The sequence below is a fragment of the Labrus bergylta genome, chromosome 4, assembly GCF_963930695.1.
Source record: "Labrus bergylta chromosome 4, fLabBer1.1, whole genome shotgun sequence".
Taxonomy (NCBI): Eukaryota; Metazoa; Chordata; class Actinopteri; order Labriformes; family Labridae; genus Labrus; species Labrus bergylta.
The window spans coordinates 27183465-27205180 of NC_089198.1; the positions used below are offsets into that span (position 1 = coordinate 27183465).

A 21716-nucleotide genomic window follows, 5' to 3' on the forward strand; every position below is an offset into this window, starting at 1 on the left:
CTCACAATGAAACGACACATGACTTAAGTAGAACAAACTTTATTTGCACACTAGGCTGTGTACATGTAGAAAATACACCAAGACACTTTACCAATGTTTTTATCCCTCATTTAAAAAATATGAACCAAGAACTTTACGAGCAGCAAAACAAACTCAGAACCAGAAAACACAGTCGGGCAAATAAGCACGTACACTGGCAGGAGTAAAAGAAAGTGTATAATAGAAATACGGTTATAGTAAATGTTAAATACTGACACCATAGAGTTAAGACTGTAGAGGATCATTGGAAGCACATCACTGTAGGTATTTAAATATGTATTCTGAGTAACATGAAGTATTACTGCTGTTGGGTGAAAACATACTGTTACTGGTTAGTGAATCAAACAGTCCTCTCCAAAGATAAACCTTTCTATTCTTTAAAACCTCTGTGTTGTCTGGTGAAAAACGAGACAGCTTACCTGTTAAAACTTGGCATTATCCAGGTGTGTCTGACAACAGCACACAGGTGTGTAAGTGAATAACTGTTAACTTGGCTTGCATGACTTGGTTGTATCCTCTACAGGCAGTAAGTACAGTACATGGCACTTAATTACTTACAAATATACATGTTTTTAAAACAATGACAGGAACATGAGTACAGTAATATCAGAAAAAGAAAGGTATCGAACAAAAAGAAAGACTCAAGCACCGTTTTAATGGTTGGCTTGGTTTGCTAAGTGAGATGGAGCCTCACTGTCTAAAGTTACAGTTTAAATAGAGAGTGTTTGGGGGTTTTTGGGGAGATGTTAAAAGGGTGGTCTGCAGCACAGGCTCAGGTAGAGGAAGTGTAGCCCTTACAGCCCGATGCCCGTCTCTGCATCCTCACAGCTCGTCTTCTGCGTGACCCTGCTTGAAGGCGTCGCCTGTCAACCTTTCCTGAGCCTCCTTCATGCCAGATATAACTGAGCGGGAGCGAGGGAAACAAAGTCAGAGGAGACAAACAGTGATCATCAAATACATCAAATCCAAGTCCAGCTAGCATTTTGGAAGACACAGCTGCTAAGGCAAACAGTAACAGAATACAAAAAGAGCCTGAATCTGGATGTTTACCTTGGTCTGCATTGCTGTAGAAGTACTTGTAGTTTGGATTGCCCTTCTTGTTGGTAATTTCAGAATGGACTTTGCCGCTTGGGTCTGCGAGGGAGCAAAATGAGGCAAATATTAACTTTGATCAAGATTATAACTGATCCCAAAAAATATAGGGCTTGAAGGCTCAGGTAAGAACAAATTAAAAGCTGTTTACAAATCCGTTCCCACAGTTCACGTTTCCTCGACTGAGCGTGTGGATTTGTAAACTGTCTCATATAGGGTTTGCACGTCTGTGTGCACAGACCTTCAGCGTGCAAACAGATTTGTAAACAATGTGAATGGATTTACAAACAGCTCTTGACTTTTTTTCTTACCTGAGCCTTGAGGGGGCTCTTAGGGCTTCAACTAGAAGTTCATTTCAATATGAATCAATCATTACGTATAAGGGCGGAATATTTAGTAACAAATTGTCCAAAACAACAAATGACGGATCAAATCGAGCAATTCAAATTCAATATTTTGTCCGGGCAACTGTCCAAATTTCAAAGATAATCAATTATTGTTATCATTCATGACTTAAAAAACACCAAATACTAGCATTTATAAAACCAGTCATTTATATCACTGCTGCCATAAAAGACACCATCATATAACTGTTACTAATTACTCATCTGTATTTATTCATATCATTCTCTACTATTATTGGTTTTATTTCTAGTCAGTGGGGCAGAAACATGCAGCTGAAACTGAAATCCTGCCCACTGAAACACGATGTTATCAATACAGGAGTAAGAGTGCAATCAGAGTCTGCAAAAGAATCCCACACAGTGTTTACATGAAGCCTGACTCAACCCCCCCCCCCCCCCCTCCCCCTCTGTACCGAGGAAAAGAATCCGAGGAATGTATCCTCCATCAGGGGTCAAGGCATCGTCTTTTGGCTCCTCGTCGTCCTGTTCACACAAAAGATAACTCGTCACTTACAGGCATGGGAACACATCTCACCAAGCTGATTAGAAATGTTTGTTGTGGCTGCTTGAGCTTTAATTCACAACACAAAAAGTAATCTACATTTTCTTACCTCCAGGTTGATCATAACAAAGTTGTGTGCAAGTTCAGAGATTTCCTTGGACTCAGCAAATTTGGGCTTCAGTGCTGATGTTGAAAAGTGACAAAATACAATCGATTATTCTTCTGTATCACGATCAAATCCAGGACAAATCGTACCATTACCATAACGATACTTGCTTTCTTGATATTTATTCAGATGAACTTTATCCCAACTAGTTGTATTAATCATGTCGGGTGTAGGATCGTCTTACTCCAGTTTATTTGTCTGTATAGGATCGGGTCTATCTTGAGCTCAAATGAAAGCAGACATTAAAGTTGCCATGTACTGCAGTATTATTTCTCTCAGTATTATCTTGCACTGTTTTATTATTACAGTTGCAAAGCAGGCAGGTGCTTTGAATTAAAGAGGAGTCTTATTTAGTGTCAGTGTACTATAAATAAATATATATATATTAATTTAAGGATGACTGCAGGTATCTTGTCTCTGAGGTCAAAGAATCAAGACAACCACGTTTGCCTGCTTTTAAGGTCAAGTGAAGACATTTTGACAAACAGGTTGGTTTGCTTGTGTTGTCTATCTTAAATAGACCACATGGGGCCAATATTGATGGTATGGACACCTGTGTTGTTGTTTTCTTTTGCTACACTGACTCCTGATTTCTCTCATCATTGTCCTTTAAATTTCTCCATGTACACTGAATGAATTGGTAAACTTAAGAGCCTCAGCACTTTCACATAAACGTCCTCACAGCAATCTCAATAGTTGAATCTATTCTGCATTGAAGAGCTCCTCTGATGGTCTTATTTCTCAAGTTTCAAATGAATTCTTTAACTTAAGTTTGTTTGTAAGCTTTAAGATATAATGAAGGGAAAAATATAAAAGAGGGTGTGTTGTATTTCAGAAGCTAAAAAGCAACATGCTCTTTATTTCTGCAGTCTCACTGAATTGTTCTGACTACAGGGAGTTATGGCTTTAATATCCTACTCAGGATTGGAACTCATTTTTTATTATTACTAAAACAACACTGTGACTGTGACTGCAGAATAACACAGGCTACATTTATTTGCAAAACAAGATGGCCTTTGTCATGTAAACATTTGAGTATGGCACTAAAGCATTCCCTAATGTTTCTATTCAGACATAACTTGACATGACAGATCAAAATTAGATGTTTTTTTTAGAGTGACAGGGCGAGGCTTTGTTTTACCTTTGCAGGCTCCACACCAGGTCTTATGGATGATGAGCATGATTGGCAGTCCACTGAATGCAAACACATAATAAAAACACACATGTAAAGTATGAAACTAAGCAAGGGAACACAAAATAACTGGTAACTTAAACTTTACTTTTCTTGCAACTGTAGTCACCTTAATTATACCCTAGGAAATGAATTATCTTTTAAAACAAACAACAGTAATACAAGCTGCTGATATATCAATGAGTCAGCGTTCTCCGGTTATTATTCCTGTACAAGACGTTGTTTGTTTTAGACCTCTGGCTAATAGTTGTTCAGAAGGCAGCTCAGCAGGTTTAAGTGTTTCAGTTATTTCAGCTCGAGGTGTGAACTCACCTGGCCTCTGCTTCCTTCTTGCCATCTTCCAGCGTCCTCCAGTGGATGTTTTCTCCAAACCCTGCCGGAGAACAAATGAATGAGCACACCAGGATTGAGTAAGTGAGATTATGTTTGTACTAAAGGGTGGGTCTGTCTTAGTACTGTAGCAGTGTCAATACAAAGAAGTGCGAGGAAACTGTGTCAATGGTTTGTAATTCAATATCAAGCTCGAGGGAAGAATCAGCTCTGCTCTGTCACCACTCACTTTGTAAGGTAACAATGTGATCAATGAAATCAATACAACAATGCAGTGCTCTTGTTAGACGAAGAAAGCTTTCAGTACAGAGCCTTATATCAGGTTACATTTCCTGATGTGACTGCTGATGACTTTCACATGTTTCTTATCCACTTCTGTAAACAGATTTTGAGTACATTCTTGAGTGAAAGCAATTATTAAGTCAGTTTTTTCATTTGAAAAATTCCCCACTGGGGATCAATGAAAGATTACCGGTATCTTATCTCATCTTGTTGCTTCAAAATAAAACACAGAGGATGCAACCCTAATATTCAGATTTACAGCGTAACATGATTTTGCAAGTAGTAGTACAGAAGTAGTAGTACAGAAAAAAGCTATAAGAATTGTAAATAGATCTGATTATTATGAACCAACTAACGCACTTTTTATTAACATACACGCTCTAAAATTCAGCGATCTAGTAGATCTACAAACTGCTCAGATAATGTACAAGGCACACCATCATTTGCTTCCCAACAGTATACAGAAACTAAAGAGAGCCGGTATGAACTAAGGGGAATAGGTTTGTATAAAAAACCAAAGGTAAGGACAAAAATAAAGAAAAGGTGTATTTCGGTAAAAAGTGTTAATTTGTGGAATACTTGTGCCATGGAATTAAGAATGTGTAGTTCACTTTCCAGATTAAAATTTTTGTTTAAAAAAAATGGTGCTTAAAAAATATAAAAGGTCGGTTTGATTATTTTTTGTGAGTGTGACTTCTGTTTCGTTTTTTGTTTGTTTTGAAAGAAATTCTTGGAAAAATTTTTGTAACCAAACTAGTAGTGTCTTAAATAATATGATTTGTAATAAGGGTAAGTGTAATAAGATAAAGCTTCAGCCTACACCTTTTCGGTCAAGATGTTTTTGTTTTTCTTGTGACTGAAATAAATGATTACTACTACTACTAATAAAACCAACGACACAAACAAAGTATTGAAGTACCTACAATGAAAATGACTGCGGCTAAAGTTTCAGTTTCAATGTGTGCGACTTCTTTCTAATAGTTAAGGTTACTTAATGTCGTCTTGACATTGTTAGCATTGTTTGTCCATAAAGATAAAAAATAATAATAATAATAAAAATGATATAGAATTTAAAAAATAATAATTGATACTCCTCTTTTGTTAAGGTGTGTACACTATTGTCTCTTATGAGCTTCTCACCATAATAAATCCTCTATGACTGATTTCTAAAAAAAAAGTAGTATACTGTCTCTTCTAAAAGTAACAGGGTTTACAACAGGATGTAACATCCTACTATTAGTTCAATCTAAAATCTAAGAATGATTTCTTCTAGCACCAGACAAAAAGAGACAAAAACATATTTTAGGTGAGCTAAAGTAAATGAAAACGTTATTCTCTCACCTTTCTGAATAGTTGTTTTTGTAGAATTCAAAAAAGAAAAAAGACCTGTGTGCTGTGTCCCTTAGTACTTTACTGTTAATGTGAACACACTAGTATGTAGAGTTTTTTTTATTATTATTATTAAACATCTTTGGCATGAAAATGTCCTTCTTGGTGGTCAAAGTTTTGTCCAATCTCTATATAATTTCAGTGGAATAACCTTTTACAAACATAGTGGTAATAACAGTAAAACAGGCTCGATAAGCTGCAACAACTGGACATGTAAAATGTAGTCCGGCACCGAAATGCTGCTGCAAAGACAGATAGCTTATCGCTGCTCTGTGGAGAAACTATCAATGAACAGACACTGAAGCTACTAACACTCGCTGCAGACTGAATACATTAACTCAAAATATACACTTACCTTTTCCTCCAGCTGCTCCCACGACCTCGTGAAAACATGTTAAAGACAGAAAAACATGCAGATAAGATAAAAACACGATATTCACAAGAGAAGTTTGCATTTTGACTGGCCTTATTCCTTAACAATTACAAAGCGGTGTTGGAGGCTAATGGAAGTGGCTGTCCGTGAACCAAAAGACCCGGATGGGGAAAGTCTGTCCAATGAATATGAGAGGTTGTTCGATGGCCCCGCCCTCCTCGTCTTCTTATTGGTCAGCGGTGACTTATTTCCCCATTTTTTGGGGGTTGTTCTATTGACGTCACATCCACACAACCGCGTGCTCCCGTCTGCCGCTTCAACTTGTCAAGGTAGAAAACGTAACCTAAGTAAACGGACCAGAAATAGACATGGAAATACAAGTTTAAAAGCCGATGAATGTATTTAAAAAATAAAAAATAAGTAATTCGCGCGTTGTTTGCAAGGTGAAAAGGAACATTTTTGTTATCGTTGTCCATTTAAGTTTAATATATGTCGCAGTTTAAGCATAAACTATTAAAATCATCCGCTATACAAATCTTATTGTGAAAAACTGTAACCGGATGTAAATTGTATTTCTGGTACTTGACGGAAGTACAACCTGTACTCCCTCAGTCTTATTCGTTACACCATTTAACGGATTGTCAATTAATCCCCTTTCAGAGGTAAGTATCGTTTATTTATTTTTTGGTATTTTGTTGTTAATTATCTTAACCGCTTTGTGTTGTGTTTTAATATGAATATGTCGTGTGTTGTTTTGACGTGCCGGGAATAAAACGCCACTTCGTGTGTCCACTGTGCTAATATTAGCTGAATTAGCTTTCAGGTTAGCAACTTCACTCTTCAGTCATCACGTTGTTTCTCATATCACATTTTTCCATTGAACAAAATATTTTTTTTTACCAATGAATGTTTTGTTTTAATGTCAATATGTTAACATTATGTTTAATTTAAGCCTGTATTGGCATTCTGTCTAGTCTAACGTGTGATAATGATTTCTGCTAGCTCTAAATGACTTACTTGTGGCACCATGTGCTCAATAAATTGTTTATTTTTAGTCTTATTTTAAAGCTTGGGAATATCCCAGTAAAAGTGTACAGTCATTATACTAATGTGTTATTATATGTATCATAAACAGAACACTATGAATCAAGAGAAGCTCGCCAAACTTCAGGCACAAGTCCGGATAGGTGGAAAGGTAAGAGTCTGCTTGTGTTATGGGGCATGTTATTAAATCTCTCGTAATCACTTGTAGCAGAAATAATTCTAAATAATCTCAAATGACAAGAGTGAGGATCTCAATCTGGATTTGTAGTTTGTTTGTTTTCCGCCTCGTGTGTGTGTGTGTGTGTGTGTGTGTGTGTGTGTGTGTGTGTGTGTGTGTGTGTGTGTGTGTGTGTGTGTGTGTGTGTGTGTGTGTGTGTGTGTGTGTGTGTGTGTGTGTGTGTGTGTGTGTGTGTGTGTGTGTGATGGCATTCAGCATCTGTCATGTCTTTCCTCCTGACCTCAGCATTCCTTTTATAGGATCTCTGGCCTCTTCATTTGTTGCCTCTGCAGCTTAACTGTTCAAAAATCATTGTGAGGTCTTTAGCCACACACTAGGTGGCGTCATGTGTTATTTTTTGCTGATTGCACCCTGTCAGTACTCTTAAATATGACTGCATTGACTTTGTTAGTTTGTTCTTAATTATCATTTCCAAGAAAAAACATTAAACGCTCAGTCACAAACAGAGTAAGTATTCAGTCAAGAGTTTTTGACCCTGAGCATTTGTCAATTAGAGAGTACGATGTGAAAACTCTTTATGGAAGAGGTCGCAGGAAATGACACCCTCACAGCAGCTGCAATCACAGTCAAGACATAAAAGCTGGACAAATAACATTTAGGCACCTAAAAACAAGACATCAAAAATACTAACATTAGTTTCGTTTTAAACAGACTAGAACATACTTAGTAGTAGTAGTAGTTTTCTAGTTAAAACATCAATCTGTGATTCAAAATTAGGGATCTTGTCTTCTCAAAAAGGAGGGCATTGACAACTAGTCTTGAGACTTAATTTAACAACTGAAAATTGTCAAAATAGTATCTAGAAAAATGATATCCAGATTAAAGTTATATGCAATCAGAGTTTAGCAGCCAAGCCACTCTGTTACAGTAAAGTCTAATTTAGTGTTTTCCAATGCTAATCCTATGTTTTAAAAGTGCTTAACCACAGCCAGAAATAAGTACACAATGTTTCCAAGATAGAATAGAAAGAAAAAAAAAAAGTCAAATATAAGTGTGGAAAAAAAGTCTGTGTGATTCAGCTATGTAACCTTTTTTAAAATCTCACACACCTGTTCTTTCCTCAGGGAACGGCTCGCAGGAAGAAAAAGGTTGTTCACAAAACAGCAACAGCTGACGACAAAAAACTCCAGGGCTCACTGAAGAAACTGGCAGTGAACAACATCGCAGGGATAGAAGAGGTGAGATATCAAAAGAAAACTGTCGGTGTTCTTTTGAAGCTGTGCTGTTTTAACTTTTTTTTTTTTTTTTTTTTTTTTTTTGACTGGGAATCCGGAGAGGAGATAAAAGACAGGGAGAGCCTGACTAAAGCATTTTCCTATCATTTCATGTGGTTTATTTTTAGGGAGCTTTTTTCTTCGAACAAGCCCTCTCAACGTGTTTCAGATAAAACAAAGCAGAAAATGTGGGGATAAGACAGAAACCTGACACACAGAGCTCATTTGTCTGATGTCGGGGTTTAATTTACCTTACCAATCTAACAAAGATTATTAGAATCGTTAACTTTAGAGCTCATTAAAAAACTATTGTTTATTGAATTACCTTGAATTATTTGAAGCGTGAGGGAGAGTCTAAGGATAAAAGGTGAAACGCTGCAAAGCTTTTTGAGGAAAACTCATGTTGGGCTCGCTTAGTGAAATAATTGTTTTGACATTAGGATTAGAATTTTATTAAGCACTTGGTTTAATGTCAGTGGTCCCCCTTTCAAATTCATTACTTTTGATTTGAGTTATTCTTACTTGAGAACTGAGCAACTGCAAGTCTTAATGCAATCATTATTTTATTTTTCTTCAGGTAAATATGATCAAAGATGACGGAACAGTGATCCACTTCAACAACCCCAAAGTGCAGGCGTCTCTGTCTGCAAACACGTTTGCCATCACAGGCCATGCTGAGCTCAAGCAGCTGACAGAGATGCTGCCCGGCATCCTGAGCCAGCTGGGAGCCGACAGCCTCACCAGCCTGCGCAAGCTGGCAGAGCAGTTCCCACGGCAACGTAAGTGTACACAAACATACTCAAACTCTTAAAGTCACACTTTCTCTTCCGTCGTGTAATGCCAGGGATATTCTTAGAAGTTTGAGTCATCAGATTTTATGAATGCTTAGATGAGCAGGAAGGGTGATGTAGTGAAAAAAGGGTCCCCTGTTCTACCACAGGAGCAGAGGTCAGATCTCTGTGGTGCCAAGCATAAACTCTGCTGTCATAGAAATGACTATGACAATAAAGGCAGCTGGACATGGTTGTATTTGTTTCAAATTGTTAACAATTGCATATGCTCCTTTCTAACATATCGGTGTACTGCAGATTGCAGATTTGTGCGACAGCTTTGTACAGCAGATTGTTGTTTGTTTAGAATCTCAGGAGAACTCCTGGAGGATAAATCTGTGAATGGGACAGAAAAACGTGTCATAGTAGCTATGAAAACTGTAGAAAATATCAAGGCCTGTTACGGGAAAAAAGAAAAACTGCCAACAGAACTTTTTTTTAACAAGCATTTAGAAAATAGATTATTTGCAATGCGTATGAGATCCATCCCACTGTTTGAGCAACTGTAGGGTTTATTTTTGAAGCAGCTGACTGTTGTGTTTGTCTAAGGGTCTAGAAGCTTTCACATTGCAACACAACTCATTATTTGTGTTCAGTGTGATGACTGTTAAGCAAATAATTCAACCAGTTCTGCCAGTAAACTTGTGCACACAGTACAGCTGAAAAAAGCACCAGGCAAGTGCTTTAGAGTTAAAAAAATAGAACACTTGTAACATAGAGAGCATTAAAAGACATGACAAAGAGCTAAAATAAGATAAAGATATCCCTTCAAAAAAGTTCAGTTAAGCCCACCTCACACATGCACTACACGCCCAAAAGAATCCCCCAAAAGCTCCAAAAGTGTGGGTAAGCTGCATGTGTGAACACAATCTGAGACATTTTGTCATCCAGACTTCATCCTAAATGATTCTGCCAGTTCCCTTCTGAAGGGGGTAAGCACGTGTGAACAAAAGAGATAATATCCAGGAAGATTTGCTAAAAAAAAAAGCAAGAGGCGAGGTTTGATGATGTTTCGATTATGCAAACTTTGAGAAACTGGTGCACTCTTTGTGCCATAATGAAGCTGCTTCATACTCTTCTTGTTTGCACTCCAGTTACACATAGCATTGATGGGGAAAGCTGTCAGGGGTACATGTGAAAGATAAAAACATTTTGTGGAGGTTAGGAAATGGCAGGGAATAGCAGCGAAGTTACAAAAACACAAATTTGATGGAGTTTCTAAATAAGATTTTGTTTATGAACACCAGGAAATACACCCTTGTTAACATTATCATGCAGTAGTTATCAATTAACTTATTTTTTGGAAGTTTTCAACTGAATTTTTTATAAACATTTGTATACAATTTCTATGTTTTTGCAGCGATGGACATGAAAGCAGTCAAGGAGGAAATTGCAGAAGAAGAGGACGATGATGTTCCAGGTGGGCAAAGATGATTATTGCTATAATTAACCTCTGCAAAATGAAACGAGGACAAGGAGCCTGCTTCTCAAACAAACCTGATGTATATTTTTTGTTTTCCGTTTCAGATCTGGTGGAAAACTTTGATGAAGCCTCAAAGAATGAAGCAAATTGATGAAGCCTTTTTTCCACCTCCATCAACCGTTTTAATGTTTACCTCTTACGTACCCACAAAGGGCCTTTCCTCTCGTGGGGTTGTTAAAAGGTGCAACAGGTCATCTCCAGAGACGTTGACACATCCGGCCTGTCACAACAGCACGCAGATCCAAAAGGTTTTGAGATATGTGTTGGCTATGATATCGTGGACACTCCAAAAAAGGACTCAAACTACTTTAGATTACAGGTTTCTACATGGTTAAACGTGGCTAGTATTTAAGAGATAGTTTATGAAATAACAAAAGTGAAGCTTGCTTTACTTATAGTGGTGATTTATGAATTTAATAAAGCAGTTTTGGGCTACTGATGTTTCTCTTTATTGCGTTTCTTCTCTGATTTGTTGTGGCCACTAAGAGGATACTTTGAGTTGAGAATATTGAATTCTAAATGTCTGCTTGAGGGAACACAGCTTAAGCCATGATTGAAGCCTTCATATGAAAAGTATTTGTAACGGGTGCTCATTTAATAAACGGATAAGCCTAAAAAAGCCCCACAGTGGAACTCCTCCTTTACACTTACATTCATGGATATCCGGGTTCTTGCGTAACACAATGCTCTGCAGGGTAAAATCACTTTCTTCTATAAACGAGCATGTTTACAATTCCTAAACTGTGTGTCGTTAAACAACAGTTAAGTTTCATATTTGTCTAAAATACATTTGCCTTTAGTACTGGTCCTGATAAAAATCTATAACATGCATTAGAGTACTAATGACAATAATTCAGTAAAGTACATCACATTTAAAGCTCCTGTAAGGAACTTCGAAGTTCACCACAGAACTTTAACACCCTGTGGACAAAGCAGGACTATTAGTCTCTTTACTGATCTTGTCTTTAACATTTTGAGGTGGTGTTATCTGATGAAAAATGTCATCCTACCGGTACTTTATTTTCAAATGTCTGATGTGCAACTCAATGCATCTTTCCCAAAATTACACAAAGGTTTTTTGTTTTTTGTTTTTTTGCCAGAGTGCTCCTCATCACCTCTGACACCTACCCGGCTGCAGCAGGTTCAGTCAAGAAGAATAACTGTGAAGTATCAGTTAATCTCTGCTAGTCTTGATTGTGTTTGTTAGTCATTAAAAAGTATACACATTCATTTTAGTCTGTGTCTTTGCCAGATAATATATTTTCACATGAGCTTAGAGTACAGCCCTACTGCAAATCAGGTCCAGTTTGGGTTTTCTTGTTTAAGTAGAACTGTGGACTATGCTGTTACAATCTAACAAATGACTTTAGCATTTATCTTTAATATTATTTTGTTGCCTTACAGTAAAGTTACTGCCTTGGTTTTAAATGAAGGCTCTAAAACATGTTTTTATTTATTACTAATTCAGATAGGCTAATGAAAATAGTTTTGTACTTAATGTTCATCACCAATGCGTCTGTAGAGAAGGAGGGGTTAACAGAGTTTGGGTGGGTTGAACACATCCCTACATCCCCTCTAACGCTGTCACATCCCGTTTCATTGATCACCTCTGACGCTGCTCTGCTGCATCGTGCTGATCAATGGGCCGCTGCTGTCATTCTCCGCAAAGCGTGAGAGGTCTGACAAGGTTATCGGGGGGCGTAGGGAGGGAGGGGGGAGGGTTGTGACTGTGCCATTTTGGCTCAAGTGTGTCGTGCCTTGAGCGGGACGGAGCTGCAGACCCGCCCCGGGGGCTCAGCACACCACCCTCGGCCAGGTTTGAGCCAAAATGTCCCTGCTGCTGCGGCTGGATCGCGGTGCAGGAGCGAGATGAACTTCGTCAAGGTACACAGTGAAAACTGCAACCAAAACAGGATGTGAGCGTTGTCGACTTGAAAATACAAGCTCACATATTAAACTTTAAAATAGACTTTGTTCAACCCCTGAAATTCATTTTATTGTTGGATGCTAAATACACTTAAGCCAGAAATAAACACACACACACACACACACACACACACACAAGCACAATCAGGCTGCACTAATGGAAAGTTATTAGAGTCTAACCTAAGATAAGATAGGTTTTTGAGAAATACACAAATTCTGATATTTAATGGACAAAACCCATCACACACCTCACTGTGACTCCTTTCAGCACAGCAAAGGTCAAATATTCAAATGAAATAATGATAAGCAAATCACATTTATTTTAGAGGAAGAGTGCTGTTGTTACTTAAATTAAATTATATACCAGAGTTGTGAGGCTGTGTAGTCCCCTTCTCTGATTCTCTTCCTAAAGGTTCCCCTATTTTTTTCCATTGTTAGAGTTGTTTTTTGGCCAGCTATTAAATGTTTTCACATGCTCTTAACAGTTACAGAGTATTAGTAGAATGGCTTTAACCCCAATGAAAGTAAAACAGGCACCTTCATAGGGAGACTCTATGGTGACAGTTATAAATAAAAAAATCCATACAACAACGCAATAGTAATAAATAACTGTGAGACAGTCAAGTGTGGTCACAAGATAATTATGTGCTAGCAACAAGATAATGACTCATGGTCACATCTGACAGGATGATTGGACACTTTGATAACTTTGTTTATGTTGAATACCAGCAACACCTAAATGACTGCTACAAGTTGTTTCACTCTTGTCTTCAGGATGCAATATATACTTACATATATATACATCTAGCCCCCCGCATCAAAAGGGGGGTATAAACATCGGGCCTGGGTTAATTTTCTCATGGCCATGCATTATAATCTCCTGGTCATGCATTGCTATCTCTTAATCAAGAATTATCATCGCCTAGCCATGCATTATTTTTTATTTTATTATGTCATCAGAGGGTTTCCTTAGACACTTGACTAGACAGACGTTTAAAAATAGGATTTTGTATACAAAGCAAAGACAGATACCTGGCTGGAATATTACTGGTGGCATCAAAGAAAGCTATAACAAGAAAGTGGTGTAAGGAGGACCCCCCCCCCCCACACACACACACACACACACACACACACACACACACACACACACACACACACACACACACACTCACACTCACACACACTCACACTCACACACACTCACACACACACACTTGGAGAAACTGGTTGGACATTGTTGAAAAACGACATGATATGGAGAACTTTACACACAATTTAAGACTACAACAATCTGCATTCCAAGGAAAATGGACAAAGGTTATGACTTCAAAACCTATCACAAAGTCTGAAGAGAATTGATTGATTGATTACATTTATTTCAGACATATCAAATAAAATCAAACATATCAAAAACACAAAACAAAATGAAAAGCATGAAAATACAATAAACAAAAAACAATGTTCAAATTATTTCACAAAAAAAGAAAAAAAAAATTACATATATTTAATTGGTATGCCTGAAAAGGAGTAGGAAGAAGTATAAAACTTATTTATTTACCCCTTTTCCACAGCTCAATAATTAATATTTATTAAATTAAATTCCTGTGTTCCTTATAATCTCTCTATATATACAATCTATCTATATACAATTTGCTATACTATATTTATTATGATACTATATTTGATATTTACAATCCAATGATTTTCCAAACATATATACAACTTTTTGATATACTATGATTTTTTATAATTTTTTATAATTTATATATTTATACAATCCATCTATTTGTACAATTTGATGTACTATATTTACTTTTTATATATTTATACAATCCTTATAGCTATACAGTTTGTTACAGTATGTTTACAATTATACATTTGATACAATCTATATATATATATATATATATATATATATATATATATATATATATATACACAATTTGATATAGGCTACTATATGTACAATTTACATATATAATACACATTAACATACACCTGTGTAGAATGGACTATTTAAAAGGAGACTATTGTTAACTGACAACAAAGTTTGTATACTGTGTTTATTTTGATGTATCCTTATTAAGTAATAGCAAAAAAAGGATTTTATTGTGAAAGGGTCAACAGGAAGTGGTGGAGTTTGATTCTGGTTGTCTTGCCGTTGCTTCGTATTTTTCCCAATATCAAACCTTAGGGGAGGGATCCTTGAGTTGCTGTCGCACAACTACGGCAGACTACAGTTTGTACTTTCCGACTGGCGTTGTTTGAGCGGACCAGGCAGCGCAGGGTCTCTTAACACCAAGGATATACTCAAAAATAGCTTTCCAAAAGGCGATTAGGCATGACGGATACTGACGACGGGGCTCCGCGGGACTCCACGTAGAGATGAGGATTCCTCCGGTGAATATCTGCATATTTGTTTTCATGACATTTCAACAAGCTCCGTTGTTGCTCTAGTCTTACACCCCGCCATTCCGACGGCCACAGAGTGAACTAATCCCAAGTCAGTGGTGGATGGGTGTTGTGGTATTGTATGGACTGTGTAGCTAGCTGCACGGCAGGGAATACCGCGGAGGTGGTGTTACGGTAATACTATTTTACACAACGCGTTAACGCTTTACGAGCTGCTGTAGATAAAACATTCACACCGCTGCCAGTGCGGCTGGAGGGGGGGAAGCTTCTCATCTGCTATGATAATTGGCCGAGTTAACCTTTTGAGGAGAAAGCTTCTTCTTTTTTTTTCTTTTTTTTTTTTTTACAACCCAGTATAACCATAGAAACCGGCCGTGAGCCTCCAGAGCACCACCGAGTCAGTGACGCTGCGTCTGCCCGTCACAGATGCAGGACGCTGCCGTCACTCGGCGAGCGACTCCCCGCTGCAGCTGCCTCACTCTCCCGATGCAGCATGCAGCTCCATTTTCAGCGTCTGCTGGTGCTGTTTATGTTCCCAACACGGTCATTCCTATTACCGTGTTCAGCTGATTATTATTGGAAACTTACTTGTGGCCTTTCCGAGGATGTTTGATGGTGAAATTCAGCTAGCAGTCCTGCTAACACAAATAAACCCAAGTTCTGGTGGAAAGACACCAAAACTTTTGTGTATTTATTTGCTTTTCCGGATTTATCAACACAGAGTAGTTTCCCGTGTGTTTAACCACTGTACCTGTGAATAAACATGAACCCTTCTGAGGCTTTGTTTGGCCTGTAAGGCAGCAGGCATAGCCACGGTGCCACTTAATGGGTTTTTATAATCCAAGCTAATGGTCATCTAGTTGCTCTTGAGAGTTTAGTTTTGTGAGGTGATGTCTTTTGCGTTTACCTCATCATTTGGTCTCCTGGGCCTTTTTATTGAAGCTGTGGAAGGTGGATTTGTGCAGAAGTGGAGCCCAACCCAAATGCCACCTTGAATAGTCATCATCAGTGAGGAAAGAGAAAGGCAGATCACATTAAATAAAAAAAATAAAAACCTGCTGGAAAAGCTTCGACTTCTTCATCATGCCAGTGTTTTAATGTCTGGTATTGCTTTCCTTGGAATGTCAGACTGTAAACCCATAAGTGACATTAGACTTTACCTTGCAGCAGGAGATTTAGACGTCTCACTACATCTTCAAGTGGTATTAAAACCCAGGAGGCTTGATCGAGTTGACTGATCCAACAGGCTGCCCTGTGAAGGCGAGCTCTCGTGTGCAGAGACTTCCCAGATGTAGGTTACTGTATGCTTTCAGAAAGTATTAGTCTCTCCCTGACGACAGCCCAGAAGCTTGTCTCCTTTTGCAGTTTTCTCCTGTCTTGTGGTGGTTAAATGCAGATCAAAACATAAGGAAGAAAAGAGGATCATAATAGCATTTGACAGTCTCGCTGTGAAGCAGAGCAGCTCTTTGAAACATGAGGACAGCTACTTTCTTCTTTGCCTTTTTGTCTTCAAATCTCAGCAGTTACCTCCTTCAACCTCTCTTGTCAAACAATCTCTTTTTTTGTTTTGAAGAAGTGTGACCTTTTGGGGGGGATACAAACCTGTGGCATTGTTTTTAAATCTCTAGCACTTACTGGAATTACAATATCAGAAAACATACTTTTACTCCCAGACAGGGCGTGAGACATTACATTATCATGTGTCATTCAGTCATGCGATCATGTTGTGAGAAAGTGATGTCAGTCCATTCTTAAAGAGAGGAAGTGATCATTTGAGGTTTCCTGTGTTCACCCTGAGTAGACGGCGTCTGGAGCGTAGCGGTGTCGGACATGGATCTAAATAAAAATGGTGTTTGTCAGGATGTGAACTTGCTGTCCTGAAATGTTTTTGGGTTCAAAGAAAGGGAGGGGAAGGAACAGTGCAGACATTTTTAGTTAAGGCGCGGGTCCAATAAAACTTTCCTAGAGAGAACTAACCAGTCTTGAGGGTTTCCCTAAAACCCCAGTGAGTCATGCAGTTGTTTTAAACGTCGGACTTCAGCTAGAAATAGTTTAGAAATTGATTTTCTTCCTTTGTTGCCAAAAAAAAACAAAAACAGGATTAGATTTTCATTGTTAACCCAAATCATATAAACATTGTTCGAAAAATAGTAAAGGCTTAAGGAAAACCATACCCTGTTGAATTTTAAATACAGTGCTGTCTAACTAAATATACCTTCCATGATGCACAGAAGCAATCAAAAATAACTGATGTCCCACGTGGAAGCAAACATTTATGTTCAAATCATGTAAATGCATGGCACATGTAAGTAAAATGATTTTTTTTTGCTTCATCTTTATCATGTATTTTCAGGCTCTTGGTCTTTTGACACCCGAGGTGAGATGATGATTATATGCCCCACAAACCCCCTGCCCCAGCATTGAATTGTCCCCTTGGAGAGAAGTTCAGAAATGCTCACTAATGTTAGAGTAGCAGTTTTTCTGAGATAGTAGGGCGGCGCAGTAAATCGCAAAGTTATCGTTATCGCAATATGAGCATTCACAATTAGTATATCAAAAGTCTGAAATAGTGAAAATAAAAACGGAAGCCTTGTAAAATGAGCAAATACTTCTCACCCAGCATGTGCACATTCTACCTGTTGGAAGGAGACGTGGGTATAAAAAAACTTTGCTTTCACACCAGTCAGATGATGCTCAAGCTAGCTTTCGACTACACTCAGAAGAATTGTGCTAATTTAGTGGTTAAAAAAAATGCTTTTTGGATTTATTTGGCTTCAGAAGTGACATGTTGCAAACACAGGTATTGTGTAAAGCGTTGCATGTAGGCACACATACTGTGACTTAGAGCTAAAATGAATACCTTAATATTTGATTGTTTACTGCACTCAGTTTTATTATTGAACAATGTAAGCTAATGTTCTACTTTTTTTTTTACATTTGATCTTGTTTGATTTATTCTGTATTATTTTCAAACTGCAATATATATATATCCAGAAACAATGATAACACAATTTGTTTTTCTAATATTGTGCTAATATTTTTGGGGAACTTAGCCCAGACCTCAGTATGGGAGTTCTGGGGGATTTTAACCCAGGATTTATTTTTGAATTTTTTAAAATCTATATTTAAATCTATTTTATGCCCCTTTGTCACTATAATGGTGAATTATAAATATAATGTAAAGGGTGTAGAGCAGAGAAGTTGCCCGCCTGGTAGTATGCTTATATTTAACATCATATGTGAAACTACTTTGAGAACATATGGGGTTGAAGGCAGCCCTGCTTCAGAACGTGGTGTCCTAGGCGACCCCCCTGCATTACCTATATTTCTTGAACTGGCCCTGTGTTAGTCAGCACCAGTACTTTCAAGGTTCCATGTCAGGGCTACATCACTGCATTTATCATTATTTAATGTCAAACCTCATGGTCAAACTTTTTCATCACTTACTGTAATGCTTATGAAGAGACTTGTTAGCTCATCGTGATCATTACTGGATATCTGTGAGTACACCAGTGAATGCACTGATCTGATGATGTAATTTAAGCCCCCTCAATAACAACTTGAAGGTAAATGATCATGTGATAATAAACAACAATGTGATGATAGCAGAGAGTATCATATAAGTAAAAGCTAGCTATCAGTATTTCTTTCAATAATAATATATACAGTATATTCTTTTAAATCCAGCTGGTATCCGAGGGGAGGAGTGGTATCAGGTGATACTCAAGTTAAGGTATCATAATCAGTGTTGGTAAGAAATAATATCAGAACACACTGTAGCTTCAACGAAACACTTTTGACATGATAATGATTATTGCACTTTTCAATATAGTTTGGTTCATATGTCTAGTACGGGATCCACTTTTAAGGCTCTTCATGACTTTAGCTTGTTCAAGATGTGGAGTTATATCATCACATATTTCTAAAACATTGTTATTTGTAGATTATAGTTTGGGCTTTGACTGTATGCCATCAGCTAGCTGGACCAATTCTGCTGGAAACATATTTGCACGATAGTAATTCAGAGTTGAAAGAAAACAATGCAAGGTCACCCTCAGGTTTTTTGACCTGTCCCAGCAAGAGAAGCACAGTTTGAATTAGGTTTACATTAGGACGGGATATTTAAGGAGCTCCATGTGAGCTTGGTAGTCTGTAAGAAACCTGAATCCTGAAAATGGTGCACTGACATGCTGCTAATAAGGATGTTTTATCTTTCATTTCCATGCTGTGATTTATCTATTGTATGCTGTAAAAAGGGCCTAATGTTAAAACCTATGAAAACAAAGCGTTTATTTTCTGTGTGCGATGAATCCTCATGCAGAAAGTGGACGTCAGAAAATAAGGATTACAAATAAGATGAAACGAGAAACCATCCGGAAAAAGAGATGCGTAAAAGAAAAGATTCTTAAATAGGAGTGCATGATTCAACTTAACCTGATCCTAAAGCAATCCCATAACTGAAACCAAAAGAAAGATGTCATTGTACACTTGTGATTGTGGATGAATTCCAGCTGATGGTTGGGGAAGTGAACGCAGCCCCTTCACAGGAAACAGAGTCCTGACAGCACGGACTCAATAAATAATCTTAGCATTCTTCTTTGCCCGAGCTTCCTCGATGTTTATGTCCTTGTCTTATTTAATTTCGCTGCCATGCCAGGACGTCCAGCCAGCCATACTTTATCGTGTTAGGAGGCCATTTCATTATTAGCATGTCTGACTCGCACTGGAGCATGGCCATAGTGAATGAGGAGAAACTGACTGTAGTTCACTTGATTTAAAAATAGGACACAGACCCAGGTCTTGTTTTAGTCATGTTTCAACACTGTTTGTGTGTTTACCAATTTATAAAAAGGACAATTTATAGTTTTGATTTGCCCTTTTTCTCTTTGTCAACACACAACAATAGTTCCCACTTAATAAGAGCGAACTAAACCGATTAACACAAGAAATAATGTGTGCATGACTTCATCTTAAACAATAAGCAGTTAAACAAAAAATAATCACAAACCAAAATATAGAGTGAAAGCAGTCGTCTGTGGAAACTGTAGACAGTACCTAGTTGCACCTCCATGTCTTTTTTTAGCTTGCATTGCCTCATCGTGGCCTTAGAGTCTACAGCTATACAGTGTCTCTGTAATTTGTTTGTAACACTGCTTTGAGCCAGTTGCTAACAGCAATGTGCTAACATGCTGAAAAAGACGATACCAACATGCAGATGGTATGCGGTATGCACTGCAGGTATCATTTGTACAAAACCTTACTGTCGGGTTGGCATGCTAATTTTTGCTTACAAGCACAAAACCCATTGCACAGACACGGCTGATGCAAATGTTATAGGTTTAAAGAAATGCCATGTCTGACCTGATAATGACTCAGAATGATACTGATACTGTTATCTATGATATTACGGTACTTAACAAATATCATGCCTGTATCTAATAGTTGAGATACTTTAGTCTGCCCTGACCTGGTGGATCAACCACCGTACCTACATGACAGCCCTCAGACTACTCCACCAGCATGGCTAAGAATCTAAAACCTTCACTGATAACATATTCACGAATGTGAAGAGCTACCTTTCCCTCTGTGTTTCATATTAAAATATGAATACTCTGGTTTTTGGCTGGATGTGAGATTAGCCTTTTCAAACGCTCAAAATCACAGTGAGGTGAGCTCCACTGTCATGCACAATCTTGTTTGTCTTGTTTTTACTTGAGGCCACGCCACAGGTAAAGTCTTGTGTCTTTGACAGTTTTTCATTAATTGAGGAGCTGAAGCATGCTTAGCTTACTCACAACATGCTCGTAACATCCTGCTGCTGCAGAACTATTTGCCTTTAGTCGCACAGGCTCTCTGACTGACACACTCTCTCATGCACATATGTCTCTTTTAGAGCATCTGCCCAAGTTTACATGTCTAAAAATACAACTCCTTCACGCACTTTGACTAAAGATGCATTATTCAATACCTCTGCAGAGTAATTAAATCTTAATCAGGGATGGGCTCCTGTCCTCATGGAAGCGCGCGCGTGTGTGTGTGTGTGTGTGTGTGTGTGTGTGTGTGTGTGTGTGTGTGTGTGTGTGTGTGTGTGTGTGTGTGTGTGTGTGTGTGTGTGTGTGTGTGTGTGTGTGTGTGTGTGTGTGTGTGTGTGTGTGTGTGTGTGTGTGTGTGTGTGTGTGTGTGTGTGTGTGTGTGTGTGTGTGTGTGTGTGTGTGTGTGTGTGTGTGTGTGTGTGTGTGTGTGTGTGTGTGTGTGCGCACGTGCACCTGTGTGTTTTGTGAGCACTGTCTCGCAGTCCACTGGAGCATTTTTAGACTCTTACAGTGCGAGACGTGAGTTAAAGTGCAGGCGGAGTAAAACCTTTCTGCTGAAGTAAAAAAGATGTGGAGGTTGATCGAGGTTAACCTTTGGTAACTCTGTCTGAAGGTTATTTACTCAATCCAACCTGGATCATCTCACTGCCTTCACTTTCGGTCTTTTGCGCGTCTATTTGAAAAACACTCTTGTTGTTTTCATGCTGTCTCGCTAAGGCAATTTCAGTGAGACTTGCCTGACACTTGATACTCCTGATCTTGTTTCATTACATCAACAACAACAACAACTGTCTCCATCTTGGATTTGATCAATAAGGTTTTTTTTTCTGTCTGTTAACATGTCTGTCGCATCAATAGACCTTTGTTCAATTGGAGTATGTTATCAACTGTGTATGTGTAAGTCCAGACTGTTTGGTTATTTCCATTCATTTTACAAAATCACTCAGTCAATATATGGTTAAGTGCACCGGGGGGGGGGGGTTATAA

At 38.2% G+C, this 21716-nt stretch overlaps 3 protein-coding genes across 6 annotated transcripts in view; 2 read left to right on the plus strand and 1 right to left on the minus strand.

Moving 5' to 3' along the window:
- Positions 1-23: 23 nt before the first annotated feature.
- On the minus strand, positions 24-5936 carry txndc12 (thioredoxin domain containing 12 (endoplasmic reticulum)). Its single transcript, XM_020629514.3, has 7 exons — positions 5752-5936; positions 3708-3768; positions 3345-3397; positions 2147-2220; positions 1949-2018; positions 1090-1173; positions 24-941 (listed from the first exon to the last, which is right to left on the minus strand). Exons 1-7 carry the CDS (start codon positions 5849-5851, stop codon positions 862-864), a joined length of 522 nt encoding a protein of 173 aa, XP_020485170.1. The 5' UTR covers positions 5852-5936; the 3' UTR covers positions 24-861.
- Positions 5937-6331: 395 nt separating this feature from the next.
- On the plus strand, positions 6332-11013 carry LOC109976148 (transcription factor BTF3 homolog 4). 3 transcript variants are annotated; one of them, XM_020626407.3, is made up of 7 exons: positions 6385-6431; positions 6577-6592; positions 6905-6964; positions 8116-8229; positions 8843-9044; positions 10456-10515; positions 10623-11013. In XM_020626407.3, the coding sequence occupies exons 3-7, from the start codon at positions 6911-6913 to the stop codon at positions 10667-10669; spliced, it is 477 nt and encodes a 158-aa protein (XP_020482063.1). In that variant the 5' UTR covers positions 6385-6431; positions 6577-6592; positions 6905-6910; the 3' UTR covers positions 10670-11013. The 3 variants fall into 3 exon arrangements, with proteins under 3 accessions (XP_020482007.1, XP_020482063.1, XP_065810336.1); XM_020626351.3 differs by lacking the exon at positions 6577-6592 and having other exon boundaries at positions 6332-6431; XM_065954264.1 differs by lacking the exons at positions 6385-6431; positions 6577-6592 and having other exon boundaries at positions 6863-6964.
- A 3662-nt stretch (positions 11014-14675) lies between these two features.
- zfyve9a (zinc finger, FYVE domain containing 9a) overlaps positions 14676-21716 on the plus strand; it is a 32489-nt gene continuing 25448 nt past the window's right edge. For both annotated transcript variants that reach the window (XM_020626565.3, XM_065954265.1), the window contains exon 1: positions 14676-14904. The gene's annotated coding sequence lies outside the window, so the exon portion shown is untranslated. The remainder of the gene's footprint in view (positions 14905-21716) is intronic.